At 59.4% G+C, this 16,692-nt stretch overlaps 1 protein-coding gene across 1 annotated transcript; it reads right to left on the bottom strand.

Moving 5' to 3' along the window:
* Positions 1-7,278: 7,278 nt before the first annotated feature.
* MEX3D (mex-3 RNA binding family member D) lies at positions 7,279-16,136 on the bottom strand. Its single transcript, XM_013994841.3, has 2 exons — positions 15,315-16,136; positions 7,279-9,470 (listed from the first exon to the last, which is right to left on the bottom strand). The coding sequence occupies exons 1-2, from the start codon at positions 15,892-15,894 to the stop codon at positions 8,101-8,103; spliced, it is 1,950 nt and encodes a 649-aa protein (XP_013850295.2). The 5' UTR covers positions 15,895-16,136; the 3' UTR covers positions 7,279-8,100.
* Positions 16,137-16,692: the final 556 nt, after the last annotated feature.

Genomic DNA, 16,692 nt, shown 5'->3' with positions numbered 1-16,692 from the left:
ACAATGTCTCCTCCAATCACCAGCAAGTGAGGCGGGACCAGGGCTGCAGCATCAGGGGCAGACTGGTTTGCTGCTGCCATGGCAACCTGTGTGACGTCACAAAGCCTCGCAGGCTCAAGGTCCTGTCTGTGAGCACCTGTTTGCCCATCTGCTCTGATCCTCACAACTCGCCTGGGAGCTGGAGGCTGTCTGTCCTCGCCCCATTTAACGGAGTAGAAAACTGAGGCATCTGGGTTGCTAGGAGAGCAGAGAGGAGGGTTTAAGTAGGTCAAACTTAGTATCTGCCCCTCACCAGAGAGTTTTTAAAATCCTGATGACTCCAGGGAATTATGCCAAGCAAAAGAAAAAAGCCAATGTTAAAATATCACATATGGAGTTCCCGTCGTGGCACAGTGGTTGACAAATCCGACTAGGAACCATGAGGTTGCCGGTTCGATCCCTGGCCTCGCTCAGTGGTTTAAGGATCCAGCATTTCCCTGACCGGTGGTGTAGGTCACAGATGCAGCTCGAATCCTGCGTTGCTGTGGCTGTGGTGTAGGCTGGCAGCTTTAGCTCCGATTCAACCCCTAGCCTGGGAACCTCCATATGCTGCAGGTGTGGCCCTAAAAAGCATAAATAAATAAATAAATAGTTTTGCGAATAGAGCTTAAGTTCCTTTAGCTGGGACATAAATTCATCTTAAGGGCTGCTTAAACAAAAACCAGATGTTCTGACTTTGTGAGTGGAACCCTTCTTGTGATTGGGGACACCACCACATGTTCAGGGCTAATTTGGTCCAAGCCCTAAGAAATGGGATGAAAGTCCTTACTGGGGAGTTCCTGGCCCTCAGGGTCGCTTTAGCGATAGTTTCATTGTCAGAACTGGGAAAGAAGGCACTCCTGGCGCAGAGTGGGTGGAGATCTGGGAGCCTGCTCCATATCCTGAAGTGCCCAGGATGGCCCCACCCAGAACCATCTGGCCCCAAATGTCCACCGTGCCAAGGGAGAGAGAACTTACCTTAATTATCCAGAAAAATAGAGTCCAAGTCCTGTTCACAGGTGACACCAGGACAGATACCGAAGTTCAGGCAGTACAAACCAGGGTGGCCCCCAGCAACTGAGTCACTTCCTCTCTCCCTCCTATTCAATGTATATTTATTTATTTTATTTTTTCTCTTTTCTAGAGCTGCACCGGAGGCATATGGAGGTTCCCAGACTAGGGGTCTAATTGGAGCTGTTGCTGCCAGCCTACACTACAGCTCACAGCAACGCCAGATCCTTAACCCACTGATGGAGGCCAGAGATCAAACCCGCAACCTCATGGCTCCTAGTCGGATTCGTTAACCCCTGAGCCACCACGACGGGAACTCCTCAATGTGTTCTTAAATGCGTGCAGCATTCAGGACCTCAGCAGGTCAAGTGGTTAGGGATCTGGTGAGGGTAAAGGAAAAACTCTCCCTTTGAGTGTGCCCAGTCATTTACTCAATCAACAAACTTTCCAGGAGGGCCTACTGCGCGTGGGCACTGAGCGAAGAGGGTCTGCAATGGACGGTGGAAAGGGTGGGCCCTATTTATGTCCTGGAGAACCCAAAGCCGGGGCCAACGGTCCTCATGTCCACTTTACATAAATACTGCAGAACCAGTTTCACAGTAATTGCGGGCCGGGTGTCATGCGGAGTCAGGGCCACACGGTGGCGACAGAGGAGGGCAGTTCTGGTCCATCCCGGCCGCTGGTGGGCGGGGCCGGGGATGGGGCAGGGGGTCTGTAGGGGCAAAAGGCCTTGGGGGCTTCTCGCCTCCTCCTGCTTCGACGCCGGAGCAAACCCACTCCTGGCTATGTCAAGGATCAGGGCGCTCAATCCATAGCAATAAATGCGTATGGGATTAATTTTGCTCCTTGTTCACCAGTCCGCCAGCCCCCACCGCATGTCCCGCTGGCTATGTCTCCCCGTTAAGGTCAGGGCAGAATTTAGGAACCACAGGAGAGAGCTCTCCAGCGACCAGCTCTCCCTGCAAACCCCTGGCTTTATCCTCCCTTCCACTTCCACTGCTCCTAGGGTTACAGATTAGCAAATAAAAACACAGGACACTCTGTTAAATCTGAATTTGAGGTAAATAATGAATCCTTAGGTAGGAGGAGGTCTCATGCAACATTTGAGACATACTTGTACTAAAAACCGGATTCAGTGTGTATCTGAAACTCAGACTCCCTGGGCATCCTGTATCTTCCAGGATGAATTGTATTGGTTCTGGCCACTGGCAGCTCCTTCCGTGGGTGGCCTTCTGTGGCCTTTGGATGTGACCCCATTGTTGTGGGGGTGTTTTGAGCATGTCTCTATTTCTGGAACACCAAGATGTCCAGACTCATTTTGTATCTTCCCTGTGCAGGGCATGGAATCACCATTTCTCCAAGGAGCTGGGGCAAGGTTGAGCACAGCTGTGTGAGTCTCAGAAGCCCTAAAACCCAGGCCTGGGGAGGGCTGGTTCCTCCATAGGCTCCAGGGGAGAGTCGGTTCCTCCTTTTCCAGCTTCTGGAGGCGCTGCATCCCTGGCCCCTTTCTCCATCCTCACAGCCAGCAGCACGGCATCTCCCATCTCTCTGCCTCTGACCCTCCTACCCCCTTTTTATTTTATTTTAATTTATTTTTTTATTTTAATTTTTTTTGTCTTTTTGCTATTTCTTTGGGCCGCTCCCACGGCATATGGAGGTTCCCAGGCTAGGGGTTTAATCGGAGCTATAGCCCCCGGCCTACGCCAGAGCTACAGCAACGCAGGATCCGAGCCACGTCTGCGACCTACACCACAGCTCACGGCAACACCGGATCGTTAACCCACTGAGCAAGGGCAGGGACCGAACCTGCAACCTCATGGTTCCTAGTCGGATTCGCTAACCACTGCGCCACGATGGGAACTCCTTAATTTATTTTTGTCTTTTCTTTTTTTAGGGCCGCACCCGCAGCATGTGGAGGTTCCCAGGCTAGGGGTCTAATCAGAGCTGTAGCCACCGGCCTACACCACAGCCACAGCAACACCAGATCTGAGCCGCATCTACGACCTACACCACAGCTCATGGCAACACCGGATCCTTAACCTAGTGAGCGAGGCCAGGGATCGAACCCACGTCCTGATGGTTCCTAGTCAGATTCGTTAACCACTGAGCCACAACAGAAACTCCGGGAACTCCTATGTCTAAATTCTGTTGGTGCTGAAGTCCAGCATGGTCTTGTGCAGCTTTCTCCTCATAAAGGGGAGGGTCCAGGGGTGAGGAAGCTGGTGGTAAAGATGTGGATCCAGTCAGAGGCCTGACAGGGATGGGAGCGATTAAAGGAAGAACTGCAAGGCCAGCCTCTAAGTCATCTTTTTAACTTGCTTCTCATTTTTTTTTTCACCTGTACCTCTGACTGCTTGCTGTTCCCTGAATGTACCCTCTGATCCCGGCACCTCCAAGTCATTGCCATGCTGTCTCCACCTGACCCTGTCAACCAAACCCTCCATGTAGCCTCCCCCTGTATCCTCAGGCAGAATTCACCTCTCCCTCCTCTAAGATTCTAACTCCCCCATCCATCTGTCATCCATCCATCCATCTATCCATCATCCAGCATCTGTCCATCATCCATCTATCCATCCATCTCTTCATCCATGCATCCATCCATGATCCATCATCCCTCCATCGTTCATCCATCCATCATCCATCTTCCATCTTCCATCCATCCAACAAACACTGAGCACCTAACAGGTGCCAGGCACAATTTGCTCTTCTCTGTTGCATTTCTTGGAGTTTCCCTGGACTCAAGCAGTGACACTGTCCAGAATGTGAGAAACTGAGGACAGTGACGGGGGTGTGAGGACTAGTCTAGGCTAGCACTTCCAGGGAACTCACTGTGTGCTCCGCTGCAGGAGATTAAATCTTGATTAAGCCCCCATTTTACAGAAGAGGGAACAGAAGGTGATATGCCCAGGGTCTCAGAACAGGAAGGTGGTGGCCTGGGCTGGGACTCAGGGCTCTGTCTCTAGAGCTCATGGTTTTCCCCACACACAGTGGACGTGAGGCATAACTCCCACCCGAGAAACTTCCCCTGGACACACACGGCCATGGGGGTGGCAGATCATTCTCGAAATGAGCGCACCTCGCAAATGGCTCCATCTCACAGATGGGGGAACCCAGGCCTGCCCCTCAGTGTCTTCCTGGGGTCTGATGAGACTCAGCAGATACTGGGCCAGGCTCACCCTGACGTGCTGGACCCATGAACTAAGAGAGACAATTGCCAAGGGGGAATGATAGCTCGTACACAGGAAACTATCCAGACCTCAGCCCTCGGCTTCCCTGGGTGGCCTGGCACGAGAAGCTGGGCCCCAGGATACTGGCCTTGCTCCCCACCCCCATCCTTCCCCTCCACCCGGAAATTCTTCCCAGCTCCCTTGCTGAGAATGTAGTCCCTGTGGGTGGTTGTGAGTTTGACTTATTCCAAGTCACAGGGGCTAAAACAAAGAAGATCTTCTTGGTGTCTGTTAGAGGGTCACCAACAAGGGTCTAGGATGCATGACCTTTACATAAGGCCTGCGAACAGCGAGATCCCAGGTGTCTCTCTCCCAACTCTCCCTGAGCTCCGCAGTGTCTCTGGCCTCCCATTTGTTGGTTTTTTTCTTTTTTTTCTTTTTTTGTCTTTTTGCCTTTTCTAGGGCTGTTCCTGCGGCACATGGAGATTCCCAGGCTAGGGGTCGAATTGGAGCCGTAGCCACCTGCCTATGCCAGAGCCACAGCAACTCGGGATCCAAGCCGTTTCTGCAAACTACACCACAGCTCATGGCAACGCTGGATCCTTAACCCACTGAGCAAGGGCAGGGATCGAACCTGCAACCTCATGGTTCCTAGTCGGATTCATTAACCACTGCGCCACGACGGGAACTTCTGGCCTCCCACTTGTAAGGCTTACAAACCTGAACCTGGACATAAGCAAACTGCTCATGTGTTTCTGGAAAGTCCTGGGACAGCCTGTCCTCAGACCAGCTTGGGTGACAGCCCTGCCTGAGTTGGATGGCCACCTCCATTAGACACTGTGTCTTCAGACACCTCTCCAGAGGGCTCTGCCTGGTCTGGATGTGAACTCCAGCTCTGGGTCTGACCCTCCCCTGGGGGACCTCCAGCCACCCCATCCCCTCCAAGCTCCCGGGCATCTGGACAGTTTGGTGGCGTTTTTGTTCTTTTTTTTTTTTTTTTTTTCCTTTCTTCCTTTTTAGGGCCACACCCTTGGCATATGGAAGTTCCCAGGTTGGGCTCAAATTGAGGTACAGCTGCCAGCCTACACCATAGGCACAGCAACACCAGATCCCACCTTCATTTGCAACCTACACCACAGCTCATGGCAACGCCAGATCCTTATTCCACTGAGTGAGGCCAGGGATCAAACCCGCATCCTCATGGATACTGGTCGGGTTCTTAACCTGCTGAGCCACAATGGAAACTCCTCAGTGCCCTTAGTATATTGCAGGAGCAAAGCGACAAGCCCACTCCGCTGCAGCTTCCCAGGGGCCCCTCAATTCCTACAGTCACCAGACCAACACCCTCTCTGCCCACCAGTTGGGACCCTAGCTCAGGCTCCAGGGCCCACCTTCCCCCGAGGCAGGCAGGGCTGCTTTTCCTCTTGCTCTTTGGGGCCAAACTGCAGGGATCTGGTCTCCATACACCCTTCCCCCCAAAAAAAAGTCTCCACTGACCTCTGTGGTCTGACCTTCCTCCGGGTCAGCTGTGGACACTACAGCCAGGACCACTCCACCGCTGAGCTCTGGGCCAGCCCCAGGGAAAGCCTTAGGGAAGGCCTTGCCGACCCACCCATATTGGTTTCTGGGGCAGCTGTAACAAATTGCCACACAGTGGGCAAGCTGCAAACAATAAGTACTTGTTCTTGTTCTGGAGGCTAGAAGTCCTGAGATAAAGGTGTGGCAGGGCCGCACTCCGTCTGAAGGCCTCAGGGGATCCTTCCTGCCTCTTCCTGTTCCTAGGGGCACCAGCTGTCACCCAAGTCACTGCCCCATCCTCGTTCAGCTTCTCCCTGTGTGTCTGAGCCCAGATCTCCTTCTGTCTGTCCTCTTCTCTCTCTTATAAGGACAAGCATCACTAGATTTAGGGTCACTCTAATAAAAGATGACCTCATCTCAAGATCCTTAGTTGTATCTGCAAAGACCCTTTTGCCAAAAAAGCTCCCATTCACAGGCACTGGGGTTGTATCTTTTGGGGGGCCATGAATCAACCCACTCCACTCCCCTGAGCCTCAGCAGAAACGGAAGTGTGGACCTACGGTACCCCATTTTACAGATGGCTGGAACCCTGGGTGTGTGTGGTTTTTTCCTAAGATCTAGGCTTGGCCCCCAAGGTGATACTGCTCTGAGCCAGAGGGTCTGTTGCGGCTGCCAACTCACCGGGGACGCTGCATGTGGGATGGCCTGCCCAGCCCTGGCTGCTTCTTCTGTGTCCCCTCCTGTTGCCCCATCAGATGCTGCTGTGGTCCAGGCTGCTGCTCTGCTACATCTTCCTAGCGGACTGTGCCCCCAGACCCCTCAGGGCCCATTCCTCAAGCCAGCAGCCTGTGGGTACCTGGCCCCTCGGCTTGTCCCTGGAATAGTCCTGGGCCCCTTGTCACCACACCCCATAGTCCACACAGCCTGGAACTCCCTTCCCTGCCTTTGGAACTTTGCTGGCACCCACCAGCTGCCAACATGCCAACCCATGGTCCCTCAGTTCTTGCCTCCCGGCCAATCCGTCCTGGACTGTATCTGCTGGCCCCATGGGCCATGGTCCTCTGCCCCCAGCTAGGTGACTGGGGGACGTAGGGCACAATGCCTGTGGCTCATCACTCAGATGTCCTTCAGGGGCTGAGAAGCATTAGGACCCATCTTGGAAGATCCCCAGGAGTCAGTGCCCCCCATCTGCCTACTGTCAGGTGGCCTGGTCCTGCTGGGGAGGGGTCCCATACACACACACCACAGAGCCAGGCAAATGCCCAAGAAGGGGCCGCCCACCACCACCACTACCACCCCCTCCACACCATGGCTATCCCCACGGTTGGTTGTCCCCCAGGGATGTAAGGTCCTAAGCCTCAAGAAAAGGGGACCTGCTAGATCTCCTTTTCCTGTAGACTCAGTGCCCACAGCACAGGCCTTACAGAAGAGCCTGGAATTGGAGTCTCCTGAGCCCTAATTCCTTCATCTGGAAGACTGGGGGGCGAGGGGCTGGATCTAAGCCCCCACCCTCACCCCTCCCTTGCCCACGTCCACCCGCCCCACACCAGGCCAAGGGCTCACATGTAGTAAAAAGACTTTATTAAGAAGGCTTTTGAAGTCAAAAAATAAAACTCTCGATACAATTTTCTGAACTCTTAGGTCAGCTCAGCAAATATATAATCAGTAATTTAGCTGTGTAAGATTAAAGGTCCGTTACTTTATTTAAAATAAAATATATTTTAGTTCTTAAAATTTATTCCATAAAGTACATATTTCCCTATAAATTCCCTACATATACACAAGAGGTAAAAAGTAAAAGTTTGAAAAAAAAAAACCAATTAAAAAATTTAAAAACTGACAACAGAAAACACAGCAGAAGGGGATTAATAATTAAAAAAAAAAGTTAGAAAGTTCTGGACACCCCTCCCCCCTCCCCCCTTCGGCCTGCCTGGCTTACATACTAACAGGTAAGGGGTTGGCCCCAAAAAGGGAGCCCTCCTCCTCATGGAAGTTTCCGCAGAGGCTAAGACCGCGGGAAAACACTGTCAAATGGATATCTGCTACATACAAAAGAACAAAGGAGCGCTGTAAAAATCCTCTTTTTCTTTTTCTTAAAAAGATCACCCTAGCGTGGGGGTGGGGGTGTCTTAAATAAAAAGTGCAAGCAGGCAAGCAGGCCTTTTCTCTGATTTATTTTAACCTGTCGACTCAATATTGTCATTTGTTAAGAACTGAGGTGCCACTGGGCCGCCGAGTCGCCGTCTCCACGCCTGGGACCGGAGTTAAAGCTCGTCTGTAACACTGGCCATGCCGCCCGCCCCCCGCTCCCCACCCCCGCCCGATCCGCGATCCCCGCCCCGCGCCCGCGGACGGCCTGGGCCCGCGGGTGCGGCGAGGTGACTGGCTAGGAAAAGATATGAATGGCCTGGGTGGCGGGCGTGCGGCAGGCCGGGCACTCGGGCTCGCTCTTGCCGCAGATGCGGACGGCGCAGTCCATGCAGAAGAGGTTGTGACCGCAGGGCACCAGCGCAGCCATCACCTCGCCCTCCGCGCACACCACGCACTCCCGTGCCAGGGCAGGGGTGGGGGCGGGGGGCGGGGCGGCCAGGGGCTTGCGGCTGCTCTCGGTGGCGCCAGAGTCCAGCGGGGAGGCCGAGGAGCCACTGGGTAGTGAAGTGGCCGTGGAGAAGCTGGAGCCACTCGAGAAGGATGCTAGGGAGCCCTGCGGGGGCCGCCAAGGCAGGGCACCCACCGGGTCGGGTGCGGGGCGGCGGGCCAGCGGGAGCTCCAGTCCCAGGCCGCCGGGCTCAGGCAGTGTGGGCGAGTGTCGGGGTGTGCCTGCCCCACTGCTGCGCCGGGCGCCGGGGCCGGGGGTCGTGGGGGCCCCGTTGACAGCCGAGCAGCCGCTGAAGGCCGGCAGGGGCGCAGCCCGATCAAAGGGGGCCCAGATGGTGGCCGCGGCAGGGACGGTCAGGTCCAGCGCCAGGAAGTCGAAGCCAAAGTCACAGTCCTCCGGGGCCGGTGGCCCCGCAGCAGCCCCGGTACCGTCCCCACCGAAGGTGAAGCCCCCGTTGCCTGAGGCGCCGTAGGGGCTGGCGGGGCCCGCGTCTGGCACCGGCACAGGCACAGGTGGCCCCCCGCGGCTGCCGGCATAGAAGGCCTCGGGGCCTCCTGGGGCACCCAGGGCAGCGTCCCCTCGGAGACTGGCCGTAGGCGCTGGGGGCCGTCGCCCCGGATTGGGGGCCTTGGCCCAGAGGCCCGCGGCCGCCCCAAGTAGGTCCAGGCAGACGTCGGTGCCATTGGAGTGGAAGTCGCTGTCCGGGCCTGCGTCGGTGAAGGCACCCGTGCGCAGAGTGATGTGGGCCTCAATCTCCTCTCGGGCACGGTCCACATTCTCTGGCATGCCGGTCACGGCGAACACCGGCTCCTTGTCACGCCCGGGCGTTACGATGTACGTGTGCGTCCGCTGCTGGATACGCTTGATGGTGGCGCCCTTGGGCCCCACCACCAGCCCCACCACGCGGTAGGGCACGCGCACCTGGATGGTGGTCTGTCCTGGCAGGTTGGGCGGGCCTTGCGTCGCGCCAGGCAGCCCGCCAGCCTTGCTGCGCGTGGCACGGATCACAGAGAAGTGCTCGGCAGCCGACAGGATCTCGCGCTTGGCCATCTCCACGTCCTCCTTGCGGCCAGTCACAATGAAGACTGGCTCCTCCCCACGCACCGGCGTTTTGATGTACGTGTTCGTCTTGGCGCGCAGAGCCTTGATCTTGCACCCTGGAGGTGGTGGGGGGGAATGGGGTGGGTGGAGACACGGTAAGGGCAGGGACCCCTCCCTGGGACAGCCCCTCCTGGCAGCAGCTGCAGGGGACAGCTAGTGCCCTGAGCTGAGAGCCCCCACCTTCCCACTGTAAGCTCAGACTCCCTCCTCCAACCCCGACCTCAGTCTCCCCTCTGGTCCTGCCTCCCCCTGCCCCATAACAGGAGGATTGGCAAAAAGGCAAGGTGGGACCCTGTTGTGGGTTGAAAGGTGTTCCCCCAAATTTATGTCCACCTGGAACATCAGAATGTGACCTTATTTGGAAATAGGGGCTTTGCAGATGTAATTCTCAGATGAGGTCATACTGGAGTAGGGTGGGCCCTGAATCCTTATAGGGGAGGAAAGACACACAGAGAAGACGGCCACAAGCCCAGGCACGCCAAGCCCTTTGGCACCAGCAGAAGATGGGAGAAAGGCCGGAACAGACTCTCCCCTAGTGCCTCTGCAGGGAACCTGGACGGTGGACACCTTGATTTCACATTCCCACCCTCAGGAAGGGTGTGAGGATTCTAGAGTTTCAAGCCACCGAGCTCATTCTGTCAGCCCTAGGACACTGATGCAGACCCCGACAGCAGTTGCCCACAGCCGGCTGCGTGCAGAAACCAGGCTGATTGTGGAAATAGCCTCGGATTTCCTTCTGACCAAGTGACCCGCCCCCAAAAGGCCTCAGTGGTGGCAGCCGCTGAAGGGAAGCTTGGGGATGCAGCCTGTGGCTTTATTGCTCCTGCCCAGGCTGGAGGCTGACCCTGCAGAAGGTGCTGGAGTGCCCCTGGGGGAAAGGCGCAGTCCTCGACCAGGTGTCAAGGCAGCCCTGGTGGGGGTGGGGGTGGGGTGGGGGAAGCAGCCTCTGAGACCACCTGCCAGAGTCACTGACACCCCATAGCTAGGTTTTTTTTTTTTTTTGCCATGCTTTTGGTATGCAAAAACTTCCAAGCCAGGGATCAAACTTGCGTGCCACAGGTGCAACCTGAGCCACAGCAGTGATGCCAGATCCTTACTCCACTGAGCCACCAGGGAACTCCCACCCTGGGGGGGAACCTTTTAAGACTTCTTGAGTTTGGGCCTGGGAGTCTAGGAGAGTCCCCTCCAAGTTCTGGGGAGGCCAAAGGGACACAGATATTGTTTCTACATAAACAGAGGGTGGCATTGAGCAGAGTAACAGTGTGGCTAACTTCTCCAGCAAGGGAAGATACAAAGTTACCAGGACTGCTGTCTGCCAGGAAGAAGTCAGAGAAGGGGCGGTGGGGGCTGCAGCCTTCTATCCAGGGGCTTAGGTAAAAGCTGCACAGGAGAGTGGGGGTCAGAGATCTCCCTGAGAAGGAGGGTTAGCAGACATTGCTTTCCTCCCATCTCCTGGCCCCACTTCCTGGTCCCCAGCCATTCCCTCCCCACCCGCCTGGTATCCTCCCCCTGGTGGCTGTGGGGCTCACTGACAACCCCAAGGCACCTGACCTGTGGCTGCCTCCACTGGGCAGCTAGGAGGCCCCTCCTGACATTCCCCATCTGTAACGATGCACTAACTGCTGCACCCCCCACCCCATCCTCTCCTTTCTGCATCACTTTGCAGTCCTGCACGCCCTCCTTCAGGAAGCCCACCATGACTATGTGGGGCCAGCTCCCCGCCACTTCTCATAGTTTATCCTCATACCCTATGTCTGACATTCTCAACTCTCAGGGGCTAGGGGACTATGCTCCAAGGGCCAGAGCACTGGGGGCTGCTCTGGGCACTCGAGGGACTGTCCCATGCCTCAGGCTTCTCACCTGCCAAAGAAGGGCAGCAACAGTCTCCCAGGTCTAGGGGCAGGACTGGACAGGCTGAGGACTGGAGAGCGGCCCAAGGCTAGCACCTGCCTTCATGGGTCTCAGGGGCAGGTGGAGAGGGAATTACAACCTTCCCCAAGTGTTTGCTTCCAACAACCTAAGTTAAGGGAAGGGAAGCGAGGCTGGAAGGGCCAAGGACTCACTGAAGATTGGGGACACACACGGACGGACACACACACACACATACACACACCCAGATCTCTGCATGGCTGGAAGTGAGCCATGCTCCCAGTCTCAAGGAGGGCTGAGGCAGGAGGCCTGGACCAGAGTGTTGGGAGAGCCTAGAAAGTCACAGGCTGCGAGTCATGTCTCCACATGAGTGAGATGATAGGGGAGGGGGCTGGAAAGGGGCAGCAGAGGAGGGAGAGCCATGATGGGTCAGGGCCAGGGAGGAGCCCGGCAGCTTTCCACTCACCTCCCCCTATCCTGCCCTGGCCCAGAGGGTGGCCTTGGGTAGAGCCCTCAGTGGCCAAGCAGAGCCTAGTTCACAGTCCACGCTTCAGCTGAAACGCTCACTCCAAGCCCCACCCACACTAAGACTCCTCGAGGTGGCAGAGCTTAGGGGGTGGGGCTGCAGAAACCAGGACTTTGGGGCTCTAGTAATCCTGGGGGGCACAGCGGAAATGCATTCTTGGGCCCTGCCCCAGCAACACCCACCCCATTGCAGCAGGGGTGGGGCAGGGCCATGGGTCCCTAATGCAGGCAGCCCTCCTGCCCTGCTGCTCATGTGATCCCATATTAGGGTTGAGGCTACCCATCCACTGGGCACTCAGGGAACCAGGCAACACGGGCTCTGCCCAAGGAAGCCCATGCGGGTGGTCAAGGCCACACTTCTCAAGGAAACTTCAAGGAAGTGTGGCGGAGCTGAGGAGGCCACCCTGGGAAGGAGGCTGCCTGTGGGAGTGCGCTTCTGGCTAAGGGGACGGGGGACAGAGGTGCAGAAGTGGGCTGGGGCTGCGACAAGTCAGCCTGATACACTGCTAGCCCCAACACTGGGGGGTGCTGTCCCTAGAGCAGGGCTGAATCAAGGACACAGAAACTCCCTGCAGATGGGGCAGGGTGTGTCTACACTCACCAACACGGGGAACCCCCAAACTCGGCCCAGGAGTTGATTCCTATGCCTCACGGGGGAGAGGTAAGAACATCAGGGTATGGGCCCCCACCACCCCTAGAGTGGCCCTGGGCCCACATGCCATGCCCGCAGAGGGTGGGCCATGCACAAGGGAGAGAGAGGAGCAGCAAGCCAAGAGGCCCCCATCACCAAGGGACACGGAGAAGACCTTGGGGCAGGCAGGTCACTCATTCCTAACCATGACCCTGCTGTGCTTCAGACCCTGGCCTGGCACTGAAGACCCAACCCCAACAAGCCTGGCCATGCCCCGAACTTGGGCAAGGGCACAGGGGAGAGTCTCAGAGGAAACAGGTCCATGGTTATAGGGCAACCCCCAGACTTTTGCTGACCAGCTGGTGATGGAGACGACCCCCCACCTGTCCTTCTGCATTCCCGCTTCTCCTGTTTGTAGAAGGGGGCTACCTCCCCACCACCCCCAACCCTGGGAAGGTGGGAAGTTCTTTCCAGGCTCAGCCCTGCTCCCTGCAGCACAGCCCAAGCTCGAGCAACCAGGGTTCCAGTCCCAGCCCTGCTGACAGTCTCTGGCAGCCTCTCCCTCCTGGGCTGTGACTGGCAGTGGCAGAGTCCTCTCTGGTGACGCCTTGGGACCTCCTCAGTGGGACCAGGGTACCTTCTGGGCCTCCCAGCCTCGGGGAGGAGAGTGCACTCCAGGGACCCCCAGAGGGTGCATGGACCCCCATCTGGGGAGAAGACCGAGGCTCACAGGACAGGAGGGGGGTGTCTGGGAAAGGGCGACCTCAGGTGTGGGGCTCCGGTGGGCAGAGGCCACTGGGCAGGTGTGCCCCTCCCACCCTGCCCTAAGGATGAGCTCAGGGCAGGCCAGGCCCTGCACTAGGCCCAGTGGAGCAGTTAGCAGGGACAGGTTTCACGTCCAAGGACCCCGAGGGTGGACAGTGGAGTGGGTGACCAGGAGAAAGGCTGGGGCAGGAAGAATCTTCCAGGGTGGGAGAATATGGGAGTCACAGATATTTCTAGAGCAAGGGTAGCTGTGATGCTGCCAACCTGTCCTGGCATTTGCGCTCCTCTCCCTGGTGCCCTGTGCCCCATGAATGGGGTGGCTACTGTGTGCTGGCCCGGGGCTGGGAGAAGCAGCAGCATCTTGCCCGAGAACCTCACAAAAACCCCAAGGGAGGTGCTCATGCTCAGAGCCACCCCAGTCTGGGGAGTGTGCTCAGGGCCCGTGTACCTCTGGAGTCTGCCACCAGTAAGAACCCAGGCTGGCACCCCATAACCAGGTGCCAAACACACATGAAGGAGGACAGGGTGGAGCCTGATGACCCAGCCACCAGACTCCTGGGCCCTCTGCCTGACCCCTGCCACTTGGGTGGCTGAGGCCACTCTGCCTGCTTGGGTGCCACAACACGTGCATTCTCACAGAACTCACCCTCAGGCTCCACCTCCCAGCAGACCAGCCTAGTGACCTTGGGCAGCAGCCCCCAGGCCTCAGCCTCCACATCTGCCCCAAAACAGGCTCTTGGACACTCAGCACAGGGCAGCAGTCTTGTCACATGTCCCAGTGCAATTGCAGGGGACAGGGGCAGGGAGGGAGTATCCTGAACAGGAAGGTGTTAAGAGGGTGGCAGAGGACCAGGCATGGTCTTGCTCAGAGAACAGTTTACCTGTTCCTCTCACTCCTAAGAGCACATCCCTCGACCCAGCACCACGCCTGGCTCTCCTGTGTCCACATGTGGGGAGGACAAATGAATGACTGGATGTACCTGCCTCCAAAGCCAGAGGACTGGCCGGCTCTACAGCCCCACCCACCTGGAACTAGTAGAGGGCAGTGTCCGGGGCATCCCCCTGGTCCCCTGCCTGTGGCCACTAGGGTGACAGGTCACCTTGCAATTCAGGCCCCCTGCACTGTTCTTTAGCTCCTATTACTCAGGGCCCAGAAGCCTGGACCCTTAGCCCTACCTTAAGCCCCGCCCAGGCCACACCCCATGTTCTAGAACCTGGCTGACCAGCAGGGAGCCACAAGGGGGGGGCAGGAAGGCAGGAGAAAGTTGAGGTTGGTGGGCAGGCAGCTAACAGGGTGGGTGGGTGTGTGCTGGGCTGGGCACTGCCCACCACCCTCCGGCCCGCCCGCCCCACAGCTCCAGGGCCAATGAGCGGCCGCCGGCCTGATGTCACCCTGCAAATCTCAGCCTGGCTCTCTAACAAAGAGAACAATGGGGCGGCCACTGGGACGCTCAACAGTGCTGCTCTGGGACCCCGAGACCCTGGCCCCGCTGCTAGCCACCTGGGCAGGGAGGGCTGTGGTCCTGGACCTCAAAAGAGACTTCCAGGGGGTCTTGTGCATCCCCCAAATCCCTGCTGGGGACGGAAAGCAGGGTAGAGATTCTCTCATCCAATCCTGCCCCTGCCCCCAGAAGGATGCCCAGACCGGCAAGTCCCCTTGTACACTCTTTGTGAGCCAAACTTCACTCCTGACCCTGCCTAAGCGCCCCTGCTCCAACCACCCCCTCCACTAAACCCGAGTGAACCCGCCCCGTGCCAGTTTTGGGTGTGGAGCTCCCAATGCCCAGCCCAGCCCCCTTATCCCTTGGATGCGACCGCCCGGGGCCCAGGGCCGTGCAGGGAGCTGCACGCTGGGGCCTTTCCAGGCTGGAGGCGCCCAGACAAAGGCGGTATCGGGGCTGGAGCCTCGAGGGGGAGGAGCAGGGGCTGCGCCCAACTTTCTCCCTCGGCCAGCGGCAGGACAAAGGCGCATAAGCGGTCACTGAGGCCCGAGTCCACGCGGGGCGTGGCTGGGATCTGGCGTCCAGCCGCGGGCTGGACTGGGCGGCCCCTCCTGGGGTGAGCCGCGCAGGGACCCCCGGGGGCGGCGCCCCCGACGGCGGCCACTCACCCTGGCGACCCACGATCTCAGCGACGTGCTCGGAGCTCGGCACGGGCACACACTCGGTCATGTTCACGCTCTTCTTGCGGCTGCCGATCACGCTCATCTGCTCGGCCAGCAGCGTCGGGGGGCCCAGGGCCGCGGGGTGGGGCGCGAAGCCCGCGAACACGTCGGGCGGCGACGGCCGAGGGCTCACGTCGGGCTCCAGCAGCGGCAGCGGGCCGGGGGCCACGGCCACTCCGGGAGCGCCCGTCTCGGGCCCGTCGGGGGGCGCGGGTTCCGCCTCGGTCCCGCCGTCTGTGCCCCCGCCCGCAGCCGCCGCACCGTCCCCGCCGCCCGCGGCCGCCCCCTCCTCGTCCTGGTCACCCGCGCCCCCCAGCCCCAGCTCCGAGAGCTGGTCCAGGGCCAGGCGCAACGCTGCAGCCGCGTCGTCGGGCTCGGGCGGCGGCCGGGGCGCGGGCGCGGCCTCCTCAGCACCCTCGGGCGGGGGCGGCAGGGGGGCCGGGCTGGGGTCCGCGCCGACCGCCGCCCCGGGCCCGCCACCGCGCGCGCCCCCGCCGCCGTCGGGCTGGCCGGTGGAGCTGGGCATGGCGGCGCTAGCGCTCGGGCCCGCGCTCCCGCCTCTCGGCCGCCGGCCGCCCCCGCCGCCGCCGCCGCCCGCGCCGCCGCCCTCCGCCTCTGGGAGCTCGGCCGCCGGCCGCCGGCATCCAGCGGCGGGGCGGGGCGGCGGCGGGGCTGCTCGGGCGCGGGCGGCGGCGGCGCGGCGCGGCTCTGCTTGCTCCTCGGCGGCGGCGGCTCGTCGGCGGCGGCGGCGGCGCGGACGCTCCTTTCCTCCGCCCTCCCGCCGCCTCCCTCCGGCCGCCGGCCGCCCCGCCCCGGCCCCGCCCCCGTGACGCGGCTGCCGCCAACAATGGGGCGCCGGGCAGGGCGCACGCGCGGGGCGGGAGGGGCGGTCACGTGGCGCGGCCACCCCTGCCGCGGGCGCTCAGACAGCCCGGGCGCGCAGGCACGTGCGCCCGCGGCCGCAGGTAAGTGCCCGCGGCTGCCTGGGCCCTCCGGGCGCGAAGGCGCCCCGCCTCAGTCCCCGCCCCATGGCCGAGGTCCATCACCCGAGGCCCCTCGCGCCCGGGCTGTGCTACGGACTCTGGCCCCTTTCCCCAGCGCGGTCTCCGTAGGCATCTAGCCTCAGGGGCCTCCCAGAGAGGTCACAGGCACCTAAATCCCCCAGTCCGGGAGTGTGCCCCGAGCCTAGATTGCAGCACGAGCTGGTGCTTCCTGGCTTGGGCTGGTTTCGACTGGCCAGAGCCCTCGGACTTGAGCACCTCCCTCTGATGAGCAGCCCAGTGTGCCCACCTCTAAATGCAGCCTGTCCCAGCAGCCCTTCAGC

Source organism: Sus scrofa, chromosome 2 (assembly GCF_054392235.1).
Source record: "Sus scrofa isolate SSC_HxYL_T2T_F1_AM1 chromosome 2, Sscrofa_HxYL_maternal_Yorkshire_Landrace_v2.0, whole genome shotgun sequence".
NCBI lineage: Eukaryota > Metazoa > Chordata > Mammalia > Artiodactyla > Suidae > Sus > Sus scrofa.
Note: the sequence above shows the minus strand (reverse complement) of the source record. Positions and strands in the feature narration are given on the sequence as shown.

What these genes read in the sequence shown, in the direction of transcription:
- MEX3D (XM_013994841.3), bottom strand. Translation starts at nt 15,894, where the DNA reads ATGCCCAGCTCCACCGGCCAGCCCGACGGCGGCGGGGGCGCGCGCGGT. An exon ending in TGAGATCGTGGGTCGCCAGG is followed by an intron (nt 9,471 to 15,314) that starts GTGAGTGGCCGC and finishes CACCACCTCCAG; the next exon opens with GGTGCAAGATCAAGGCTCTG.